The following is a 12,624-nucleotide window of genomic DNA, read 5'->3' as shown; positions in this document are numbered from 1 at the left end:
ATTTAAAATACATGAGTATCACTATGGAAGTAACTACCCTGAGATCTGCATTCATTCTCTGGGTCACCACTTTTGAAACAGTTCCTAACTTGCTGTCTCTTCCAATTTTCTTTCATCCTTTCCCCTGCCCTCTCCTTCATAATTCTTTCTGGTCAGTGTCTTCTCTCAGCTGGAGCAGGCAGCACCACGACTGAGAGGCCAGTACCCAAAATCTTACCTCTTTTTTACAAAACTGGAATTATGGTCTTGAGGAGGTCTACACTCACAGGTATACACAAAGACTCTATCTTCAAGTCAAGTTCCTGAACTGAAATGACTTCAAGAAAATTTGCTTTTAAAATTCCAGTTGGCAGATTTTGTAACAGCAACACCAATTCATTGCTCTTGATCACCACATTTGTCTCTTGGGTTTTTGGTCACTTCCTTGTGTGAGGGTCTTCAAAGCTCTTTCACAAACACAGACTCAGTGCTACCTCTATACAATACTATACAATGCTGGAGGAGGAAAGAAGAAAGGGATATAGCCTACAAGTAAGAATAAAGAGAATTCTTGTACGTGAACAGTTAATTGTATTATTTCTCTGTGATCTCACCATTTCCTGTCCTTGATCCCCCTAATCCCTCAAAAACTATGATTTTTTCCCTCTTCTGACAAACTTGCTCCTTTCAGACTACCACAACTCAGAAATCTTCTGACGGACATGTCCCAAGTTTAGCAGAAAAGCTCAATCTTTCTGCAACACAAACCTATCAGTTTTGCAGCTGACCTTCACCAATAGCTCCTTTGCTTACACTTACAAAGCTCCAGCTTACTGCAGTCCTACTACGATGCAAAGGTGACGTGCATAATTAGATATCACCAATATTCAACAGTAAGGCATTAAACCTGTCTGATCTGTCAAAACACGCATTACCTTCATCACTAAGAGCTTTCATTATGGTCTGTATTGAGCTCAACAATCAGCTAGAGAGAAAACTTTGTCCTCAGAAAACATTTATACGGGAGACAAAAGCCACCACAATGTATCAGGAAAGAGAGGTGTATTTTTATATATGTGAAGCACAAGGCCTACCTCTTTCTCCTGGTCTTCCTGGTTGACCAGGAGTTCCTGGAAACCCTTGCATGCCTGGTGATCCTTGCTCACCCTGAGGCCCTGGAGCCCCTGGCCGACCTGGCTCCCCAGGAGGTCCTGCAATGGTTCGTGTTGAGACAGACTGGCTTGGAATCTGGTTCAGGATTGAGTTATATCTGGCCATATGACCTGTCAAGAGAAAAATGTCATCATTTTCAATTTGCAGTGGAGAACCTGGTTCAGTGAAATTTGAAAAGAGCACTGGCAGGTCCTCAGGGCTGTGGTCTGTCGTGCTGGGGAACTTCAATAATGTGAAGTTGTGTGTTGATGGAGAAACAGTGGTTTAGGGAATATATAGAAAAGGCAAAGAACTATTGTGTAGAATCTTGTTTCCTTGCTTTGAAGGGGGTTTTTGGTATTTTGTCTGTTAAGTTTTAAAATTGTTACTACAAAAGCTTCTGTATACTTGGAGATAATTCAAGGTCGTTTTTTAGATATCTGATGGTAATGAGCTCTAGCTGGACACATATCCAACTGAACATAAATCAATTGGACCATAAATACTGACAGTCTAGCCTAAAATGGACAGATCCCCATGGATGCTCTGAAAAGCATCATACTTACAAGCAATTGTGGCAGGAAGAGATGTATCCTACAGATAGGAGCACATGAACTATCCGTGTACTTACCCTGGATGAGTTGTTCACACACTTGACGAGCAACAGCACGCACCATTGCTTGGGACTGGAGATCACCCTGGACAACAAAAGCAGCAGTGTAATAGTGTTTTACATCATTTCTCTCTTGAAAATGCTCAGTGCAATGAAAAACATTTATTATCCCTGCGAGATTACATCACTGCAGATGGGAAAAAAAGCCTAAAAAGTTCTGGGATTTCCCTGGTTGCCATTGCTGTTTTTAGCCAGCAAACAGAGGTCTGAGAAGATAACCCTAGTGAGAGATCTGGGAACACGCCTAATGTCACATATTTCTCACCTTCAAAATATTAATATAGCTATATATAAGGCAGTGACTGGAATAGAAGCAAGTTTGCCTGATTGCACAGGAGAGAACTATTGTGCCTGTAAACACAGAGAACAATAAATCATCGCAGAAAGCATCTTACAAAATACAAGGCCAGATCGGAAAAAATATGGCAGCTAACAAGTGAGCACACTTACCCGCTCACCCCTTTCTCCCTTAGGTCCAGGAGCACCCTATGGAAAGATTCAATACAAAATTAATTCTCGTTTTGATCCATCTTAAAACTTCTAACCCCTAAATATTGTCTCCCTTGCAACATGAACAAAAACAAAGGTTTCAGGAAGCCATATTAACAATAACAAATATACTTTTTCCATTTCCGTACTCATAAAAATGTTCACCTTTGTCAATTACATGGAGAATATATGACTTTCTCAGGGGTTTATTGCATACTGAACTCTCTTGTTAAAATAGCAGCAAGGGCAGGCCACCAGGAGATATGCATTCATGGCTCAAATGGGTCTAAAATTAGCATTGAATATGAAGAAGAGAAGGCTGATGGGAGACAAAAATTTGTAGCATTCGTAGAAAATCTAGTATGACAGTCAAGATAATACTGTAATGCTGGTGAGGTTCATTATGCATTGGAATGAGATATATGGGGCAGTTACAACCTCACCAGTGGAGGTTTTGGAGGTAGGTTAAATATCTCTCAGGAGCTCCTGAAGCAAGGAAAGGTCTGCATGAAGAGTTAACCAGCTGACTGATACATGCTTAAAACATAGTTTTTGTCCTACCCTGGGAGGGAGATAGGGACCTACGAAGACTGCAAGATTATCTTTAGGCCTATTTCATAATTCTCTGTTTTGGGAAAAGGTAGTGATTGAAATTCAATTAGTTTTCACCTACCTAGCTGTTTTTTGCAGAACTACGAGAGTTTAAGCATTTGCAGTAAAGGTCTTACATGGCTCACAGGAATATCTACACTCTAGGAGATTTAGTTCAATTATCTGGAACATGTGTTTGGATATGAATTGAACAGGCAACATGTTATACATCGATAGTAATAAGTTCCATAGCTCATCAAATCTTACTCGATTTCATGATTGCACTTAGAAACTATGCAGAATTGGGCACGAGGTTATTACCTTTGCTTACACATTATTAGTCATTTCACTCCCACTTAACCAAATAAATATGCTTGCATTGGACTAGGTCTCCAAAGCAAACCAGATTTTTAAAAAATAAAATAAAATCTGTTTTACAAATCAAGTCAAAAGTACACACTGTCACATTCAGGTACCTTTAAAACTTAAAGAGAACATTAACTTTAATTTTTTGGGGGAAAAAAAGAGCACACTTCATAATTAATCAAGTGATCAAATGCTAAAATGTAACTATGAAATATATCTGAATCATTACAGAAAAAAAAAAGAGGTCCACTGTAAATCTTCTAGCTCTGTCTTTTATGTAATCTATATACGCATTTTATAATTGGATTCCTTTCTTCTGGTTAAACCATTTTACTTGAGAATAAATGAAATAATATTTGAAAGAAAAACTTAGTGCTAGAGGTTCTTAATATAGATTTTAGGTGTAGAGGGTGTAATTCTGAATGAAATTGCTGGTCAAACTTCCGGCAGCTGAAATTTATAATACTACTATAGAAAAAGCCCTGATCATTAGTCAGTTGCCCTGACGTAAACACAAAATAATCACTAAAGACAGTTTTTTATTCGTACAATATTTTCACAGTTTGAAAGTCAGAATAAAGTTATTATGGAAATACTCAGGTTAATTAAAAGGCATACTTTAACTTGTAAAGCAAAGGAATAAAAGGAGAAAGCAATGACACAGTGACTATAAATTCATATACTGTTATGTCTTTACTTCTGTGTTTTAACCTTTTCTTTTGACTGTCTCATACCTATATCCCAAACATTGTATGTAAGATCAACAAATAAATTACGTATGAAAAATGAACAAAGACCGATATGATATTCTGATTAACTAGCTGCAAAAAGATTGTAAGCTGTAAATCCTGAGGAGTTCTGAAAACAGTGAAGCCAGGATCAGAAACCAATGAACGCACAAGAGCAATTATATTCATATTAAATTATTTTACTCACAGGAGCTCCAACATCACCCTGTGGCCCCTGGCTTCCTGTAACACCTGGAACACCTGGAGCACCAGGTATGCCCTACAAGGACAAGAGAAAGAAAATACTTATTGGTGATGGCAATTGACATTCACGAGGCCCGCTGAGAGATACTGTGATGGAGAGAATGTCCACAGAGCAATAGCTTTTCACTTAGAATTTAGGGCTCATTTAGAGTTGCACTGTTAAGCACAGGTACATATTGAAAGAAGGCCACACATTTTGTGGCAACGTATGATTCTTTACAAAATCCTAAAGGCCAATGACTCAAATAAGAGGAAACTGAAGCAGACCATTTTTCTTTTTTTTTTACATATTACTGAAATTGAAATAAATAAAAATCATCCTCTCACACACACAAAAAGATTAAAAGTTCCATTTCTGAATTTCAGAAAATTATTAAAGCTGGTTGCTGACCTCTACCTCCTGCTCTATAGAGAAGCTAAATATTAGGAACCAAATGTTAGGCATACAGTTCTATTTATTCTATGTGATTGGCAACATGTGTCATTAATGGAATGACAGAAAAGATTTGGAAAGTACATTAAAACTGTAAAACATTTTTTAAAAGCACCGAGTATTAATTTAATTTATGCAATGCCAAAATGAGTGTAATTTAACTGCAGCAGAAAAAAACTTTATCGACTGCTCCTTACCAAAATCATGGACATGGAAAATTTTTTAGTCCTGTCCTGATAGCAATCAAGGTAATTGCTGAGGAGAAGCAGCAGTGATCCAATCCAGCCTGTTTTTCAGACAGAGGTCTAGTGTGGAAGTGAAGACAACAAAAGCAGGGAACACAGGGAGTGTGAGACTCTACAACAGTGCTGAATTTGATCTTGATCAGGTTCTTTTATGCCTTCTCCACACAAAAGGAGAAATGCTACAAATGGTCTTTCTGTGGTCACAGAATCACAAATGAGTCCTGAATTGCTAGTGTTTTTGTTTAATTTATATATGCGCCACAGAAATTTCACGGGCTGTCAAGCTGCTCAGTACCACGTAACCTGTTCTTATCATCTGTTTCTAGACGAACTGGGAGAAATCTTATACAACAGAATTTTCTCATTTCTGATACTTCTTAATAAAATAAAACATTTCAATAAATTCTGTGAGAATTATTACAAAACAATAGTTCCCATCAAGAGCTCAAAAAATGAGTCTTTTACAATTACTGAACTGCTTTCTTCTGTTATTTTTTAATTTGGGAGCTTATTACTACTTCAGTTTATTAGTTCAGTATTCAGAAGTAGAGCAAAAATCAGGAGACTGTCCATGGATTTTACTTTTTTAATATTTATTTATTGCAATCAGTACAAACTGTTAAGTTTCCTGATCCGGCCAGCTGTAACAAAACAAGTTAATACTTCCAAGTTATAGTGTATATTGTTTGTATGATAAAATGGTAAACACAAACACAGATGATTTTTCCACATTAACAACAAAATTCTAGGTCAGGATTTTGACACCCTTGTCCAGATGATCTTGGACTTCGTTTGATCTCCTTGCAGAGAAGGGGGCTGTACTCACAGTCAGCAGAAATCTGGGTGTTGGTTTTAAATATGTCATATCACAAATAAAATAAGTTATGCTTCAATATATCTGTACTACTCCACGTCTTCCTGGTATATTTGAATTCTTCCTGACCAAGAGGTTACCATGGACTGGGCAATCCCAACAATTGTTGGGTGGGCAGATAATTTCCCTTCAGTTTACAGGAGGATAATACAGAAACCTTCTCCCTTGACTCAACTGAGTATAGGCTAAGTGAACAGCGTGAGGATGGAGTGAGAAAGGTATTTCCAGGGAGCCAACACGGTAGGTACATCTCCTAGACACAGAAAGTTCTGCCAAAGACTGAAGATGGTGGGAGAGAGGACTACGGAGTAAATGTTACAGGAAAAAGAGCACCAAGAGCACAGCCCTAAGAGAAGTACTTGAGAAAAACTGACTTGTGTTGCATGCTTTCTTAAACAGGCATGGATTGCTGAAACACATCTAATCCTGTGACACTACTGCTGTGTTCAGGGGGACGCACAGCCAGCCGGTGAGGGAAGTGATTGTCCCACTCCACTCTGCACTGATGCAGCTTCACCTCAAGCACTGTGTGCAGTTTTGGGTTCCACAATGTCAGAAAGACATAAAACTATTAGATTGTCCAAACAATTAAGAGGGTGTTTGGGCACTGGAACAGGCTCCTCAGGGAAGTGGTCATGGCAGCAAGCTTGCCAGAGGTCAATAAGCATTTGGCCAATGTTCTCAGACATAGGGTTTGATTTGTAGGTAGTCCTGTGCCAGGAGTTGGATTCCATGATCCTTGTGGGACCCTTCCAACTTGGGGTATTCTGTGATTCTATGCATAGAGAATACTCAACAGCATCAGCAGTTTTACCTAAGTTAAATCTGTCAAAAAGATATTAACCTTACCTAACCAGCCCAGCTGAGAAGGATGAGACTGATTCTGGAGACAACATATTTCTTGCTTGGAAGGCAGAATGTGACTTCTGCTGTCTTTCTTGATTACTCTATGAGAGCATTTGAATACCTGCACACACCTCCAGCCACAGCAAATCCGAGCAATTCACTTCAACTAGCAATCCTAACTGAAATTTCTTACAAAAAAGAAATTATTGCCCTAAATGTTAACAGCATTAATTTCCCTTATATAGTGCCATTATTTAGCTCAAGAACAAACTACCAATCTATTGGTGGAACAACTCTCTCTCCTTCCCATGGGAGACATTTTTTCTTGAGCTGAGTGAGAACAGAAAGCAATGACACTGGACAAGCAGCTCTCTGCCAGCCCTGTGAGTCATGAGAATTTTAGCATCCAGGGAGAACCCTTGGCCTTGGCCTATCCACTGATGCCCAGATAACAGAGTGACCCATAATCCCCCAAAGTCCTGCTTACTTTTACAGTAACAAATTATATGGGCAATACTCACCACTGGGCCAGGAGGTCCCTGTGGGCCTGTGGGTCCATCTTTGCCAGGAAGACCCTAGGAAAGAAAAAATGTATATAACGTCATCAGTTTTTTATAAATAATTTGTTAATCTGTTCCATTTCATCTAGAAGGATATCTCTTTTTTTCTTCTTCTTCTTAAATTAAGAACTGGTGGTAGTGTTTTTTCAGAAGAAAATTCTCTTACTTGCCCTGGGGAGGGTTTGTTTCTGGAAAGGAGCTATAGCATAGCCAATACTTTAAAAAATCCAGCTAAAGTCTCAATGTGCTTTTGAAGTAAGAAGTAGAAATACAAAACCCTTTGTAATGGCACTTTCCACCGCTGGGTGAATTTCTCTTACAAAGCTGCTGTAACGTGGTAGATGAGAGGGTACACTGGCAAACCTTTCTGACAAGATAGGTCCTGTTCTCACTGGCTGCAGCTGTTCACAGTCCCATGGATTAAGTGCTGAAAGATGGTAATTGCGAGTATATCTCTCTGTACACAATACTGTACACATGTACTAGCTATCACAGAGGTCCTGACTCAGGAAGCAGCATAATGAGAATTCGATAGGAACACTCATGTGGTTTACATTATGAACATGCTTCAGAGCTTCCAGAAATGAGAGCCAGGAACTAAAGATAACTTGGAGACTGGAAAGCAAGCAAATCAGAGAAGAAAGACTGACCAGATGTAGAAGAAAATACACTATCAGTAAAGTATTCTTGCAAATTAACCAAAGTACACACTTTGTGTCCACATGCTATAAAGCATAGGTTTCTGAGCAGCCTAGTGATAAGTTAATTACTTAATTACTATACAAACTAAAAAGGAGAAATATGACCTTATTACTGGCTCAAGACCAGAATCTGGACGTATGAGTAGAAGGAAAAGGAGGCTTTGAAAGTGTTTGTGCTCATACACAGAGTAAAGAACATTCTAGTTCTCAGTATCCTGTAGAGCTTCAGAAAAAAAAAAAAAAAGAAAAAGAAAAAAAAAGTTTATTTTTTGTTTCATACTTTTTTTTTCTTACAGTATTTAGTAATTAATATATCATGGACTAGTATTAGTATCCTTTACATAATCAGGAAACTGTGAATCAAAACTGCTTTCATGTGGCATTTAAAAATGGTTTGGGAATATTATCTTTCATGTACCTCAAAAGGATTGTTTTAAATTCCACCAGAAGGGTGTTTCAATCGTAAAATAAGCCATATAATCAATTCATGTTATGTCAGCTATGCATCCTTTGGCTTGATAAGGAAATACTGCCCTATTCTATAGCATGGCCAGATGATTCCCAACACTTCAAGGTACAAAGCAGGTCCTCCATAACAATAAGAACAAAAGCAAATGCAATACCACAGTGGCATTGAAATAAAGGTACTGTATCACAGCAGTTTTAAGACATATACAGAGAAAAGCTGCAAGCCCAGCTCAAATCAAATAAACTTCCACAGTAAAGAAAGCATGTTCAGACTTCAAAATTGATATTTCTAGAGGAAACAAAGAATGGCATAAGGAATTTTGAAGTGCATTACAAACGATGAAATAGGTTTTCAGACGCTCTCAGGAAGAACCATTTAGTTGAAAAATTCAGTAACAGCTGTCAGCAATTTTATAGAAACATTGAAGCCCTGTAAGATAACGCAAACTAGACTATGGACGTGTTTTCATAAACTGTATGACCTTCAGGAAAATTGATACCTTCACATTTACATGTACATTTCATTTTCAAAGCAAAGATTTTAAATCTACATTTATTTTTTGATCAGTCCTAATGCAGGATGAAAATTGGTTAAACCCCCCTAAGTGCTTAATTTACCTAGTGGGGAAGGAAATGGAGAGCCTTCCATTGACTACTAAGCTCTAGCATAAAAATAACACTGTATGTCCATCCCTTCTTCCATCCCAGTCAAAGCGTAGAGCTAACAGTTTTCTTCTAAGCACTGTTCTTACTTTTGGCTGTTCAGGAATCATCTCCTGTCTACTCTCCCAGGATTCATTTCTCTTGGCACCGTGTCTGTATTTCTTGGCCACATAAAATCACCTCCTACTGTACTTGTTAATCGTGAAATTGGCTATTTATAAATTAAGTCAAAGAGAGGCTTGATTCACAGGAGAGGATGGAGATACCGACTTGGTCAGGTTAAAGACTAAACATATTTCTTTATGCTGCTCTGATGTTACTCAGACCACCTGATGGCCAGAAAGGATCTGATACTCATTCTCAGCTTGTGAGCAGTGAGCAGAGGGGATTAGAAGGTAACAGGAAACTGGCAGAAAGACTGTGAATGTATTTCTTCTGGCTCTTTCTCCCATTATTTTTGGTCTGTGAAATGCAGAGGAAAATACAGTACGGTGAGAATTCGCACGCTGTACTCAGAGCACTGAAGCCTTAAAGATGTTGTTCGTTCTTCCATTTGCTGAAATTTCTTCTTTGCTTAACTATCTCCAGAATGCCTGGAGGGATTGTACAGCACAACAGCACTTTATCTCTGATGCAGTCATAGCCAGGATAGGAATGACTGTGTACAAAGACACCACCGTGCCACTGCAAGACCAAGAGCAGGATGGGACAGATTTGGATGTGTGACCTCAAATGTAGGGCAGTTTAGACTCAAGGTATTATTTTGCAAGATCACCTTGAACTGGAGCATATTTTGCTAACAGCATGGAAAACAGTCATGGAGAAACAATATAGCTTCAATGATTTTGTTTTTATTTTTTATTTTTTTTAGAGAGATTATTATTTGCTGGAATACAAATTGCATCACAAAATATAGGCACCACCTAAATCCCTATAAAATCTCAGCCCTGCTCTGAAGACAGTGAAGACTGCTGCTGACTTCACTAGAAATTCTTCAGTTTTTTGTAGCTCAAACTTTGTGGAGAAGCAATTGTTCAAGTAGGACTGGACACTGGCAAAACCTCAACTGAAGCTACTGAGTTCAGGCTTGAAGGACTTCCATGTACAGCTTTTGAAAATGTCTAAGAAAAGCAACTGCAAGCTGGGACCCATGACTGCTTCACCTTTCTTTTCCTCTTTTTCTGATGAAAGTATTAAAAAGTAATTCTCCTCCTCTCAAAACAACCCCCTGTGACCATCAGAGAACTATTAATAAACACTGTGAGTGTATTAATCTGCAATGCAGCTCCCAAAAGATTTTGAACCAACATGAGCTATTTCCAATTAAAGCTAACTCAGAAAAAGAGCAGAAATGTGGCTTTTTGGAAGCTTTGCTTAGAACACAAACCTTTTATTCACTCACAAAAGGCTAGTTCTGTCTCAGCACACAATAAAAATGTTGACTGAGCATTTCCTCTCTTCCTTGTGAAACTACCAGTGCCGTCTGTGAGCTGATAGTCTGAAATCAATTCCTTATTAATTCTTCATAATTTAAAACATATTTCTTGCATATTTTTGTTAATTATTCATGTTTTAACTCCAGTGTTTGCAGTTTGCTACTAAAATGAAAACCTGGAAGACAAGACTCCTTTCCTTCTGTATCTGCATCCCTCTGACTATGCTTTTGCTTATCAATTTAACAGATCCCTAGAGCAAAAGATGTGGCACAGCTCCTATTGGCATGCATAGCCGCATTTCTGTGCCTTCCTGGAAAAGAATCTGTGGTTCCTAGGGGACAAGAGATTGAACATGAGTCTCCAGCATGCCCCTGTAACAAAGACGACCAACCACATTCTGGCTGTAGGAGCACAGCCAGCAGGTTCAGCAGCAGGTCCAGCAGAGCTATCCTTCCCCTCTGTTCAGCACATTTAAGACTGCCTCTGGAGGGCTGTGTACAGTTTTGGTCTTTCCAGTACAAGAAAGATCAAGGTACTGGAGAACGTCCAACAGAGGGCCACCAAACTGGCCTGGGGCTGGAGCACAGGCTGAAAGAACTGGGTTTGCTCAGGTTGGAGGAGATAAGACTAAGGGGCAACCTCATTGCTGTTTAAACTACCTGATCAAAGGAAAAAGAGGTGTGACCAGCCTCTTCTTAGAGGTGCATGGTGATGGGACAAGAGGCAGTAGGCACAAGCTGAAATGGGAAGTTATGATGAGCTGTTAAGAAAATAATGTCACAATGAAGGTGGTCAAATAATGACACGGGTTGCCTGGAGAAGTCTGGGAATCTTCATCCTTGGAGGTATTCAAGATTAAATTTAACACAGGCCTGAGCAACCTGATCTGAGCAGACCTGTGTGAGCGCAGTGCCAGACTAGATGACTTTTGAAGGTCCCTTCCAACCTTAATTCCATGATTCTCTAAATCCCACTTAATCAGTGTTGATACAAACTGTTGACTGGAAATGGTTTTTGATCCCTGTATTGGGTTCAGTCCTGTTTTACATCTTCATTAACAATGTGGACAATGGGGCAGAGCGCACTCCCAGGAAATTCATAGTTGTAATGATACTGGGGCAAGTGGCTGACTCACCAGAGGGCCACACAGCCATCCAGAGGGACCCTGACAGGCTGGAGAGGTGGGCTGACAAAAATCTTACAAAGTTCAGCAAGGAGGAGTGGAAAGCCCTGCACTTGGGGAGGAACAACTCCAGGTACCAGGTCAAGAGGGGTGATCCTTCCCCTCTACTCAGCACTGGTGGGGCTGCACCTGGAGTGCTGTGTCCAGTTCCGGGGATCCCAGTCCAAGACAGGGACACACTGGGAAGAGTCCAATGGAGGGCTACCAAGATGGTCGAAGGACTGGAGCATCTCTCCGATGAGGAGATGCTGAGAGAGCTGGGACCGTTCAGCTTGGAGAAGAGGAGGCTCGGGGGTATCTCATCAATGTGTGTAAAGACCTAAAGGGAGTGTGCAGAGAAGACAGAGCCAGGGTTGTTTTGGTGGTGTCCAGTGCCAGGACAAGAAGTAATGTGTACAAACTGGAACACAAGAGGTTCCTCTGAACATCAGGAAGCACTTATCTACCATGTGGGTGACTGAGCAGTAGCACAGGTTGCCCAGAGAGATGGTGGAGCCGCCTGGACATGGCCCTGGGCACCCTGCTCGGGGTGTCCCTGCTGGAGCAGGGCTTGGACCAGATGGCCCCCAGAGGGTCCTTCCAACCTCAACCATTCTGTGATTCTATCACTAGGTTTCTCTTGCTGCAGCTGTGTAGATCCGTCTCAAGTGGCCTGCATTTTACAAGAAAGAACAGGGATTGCAATTGTGACCTAACTTTGGATAGTAGCCATAGAGATATGGGAAAGGGAAGACTTTTCCCCTCTCTACCTACACATATAAACAAAGGTCAGTCTCAGACTGCTTCCAAACTTTCTACTCTTGGCTAAAAAAGATGAACCAAATGCACAAGAGAGTCTAATTACAGCCTACATACTCACCAGGAGCATGACATCAGTTTGAATTCTCTAGGATGTGCAATTCAAGCTGTATCTTTCAACAGGATATCCTTGAGAGAGTTGGTAGAGAAACACAATCTGTTCTCTTTAGTAAAA

At 39.9% G+C, this 12,624-nt stretch overlaps 1 protein-coding gene across 5 annotated transcripts in view; it reads right to left on the bottom strand.

Moving 5' to 3' along the window:
- Positions 1 to 12,624, bottom strand: part of COL14A1 (collagen type XIV alpha 1 chain) — a 127,554-nt gene that overhangs the window by 10,863 nt on the left and 104,067 nt on the right. For all 5 annotated transcript variants that reach the window (XM_035318050.1, XM_035318052.1, XM_035318054.1 and 2 more), the window contains exons 41-45: positions 7,162 to 7,215; positions 4,187 to 4,258; positions 2,255 to 2,290; positions 1,763 to 1,829; positions 1,074 to 1,262 (exon numbers count right to left, since the gene is read on the bottom strand). In XM_035318050.1, coding sequence (XP_035173941.1) covers positions 1,074 to 1,262; positions 1,763 to 1,829; positions 2,255 to 2,290; positions 4,187 to 4,258; positions 7,162 to 7,215 — 418 coding nt within the window. The remainder of the gene's footprint in view (positions 1 to 1,073; positions 1,263 to 1,762; positions 1,830 to 2,254; positions 2,291 to 4,186; positions 4,259 to 7,161; positions 7,216 to 12,624) is intronic.

This window comes from Oxyura jamaicensis, chromosome 2 (assembly GCF_011077185.1).
Source record: "Oxyura jamaicensis isolate SHBP4307 breed ruddy duck chromosome 2, BPBGC_Ojam_1.0, whole genome shotgun sequence".
In the NCBI taxonomy this organism is placed as follows: domain Eukaryota; kingdom Metazoa; phylum Chordata; class Aves; order Anseriformes; family Anatidae; genus Oxyura; species Oxyura jamaicensis.
The sequence above is the reverse complement of the archived record's forward strand: the minus strand, read 5'-3'. Positions and strand labels throughout refer to the sequence as shown.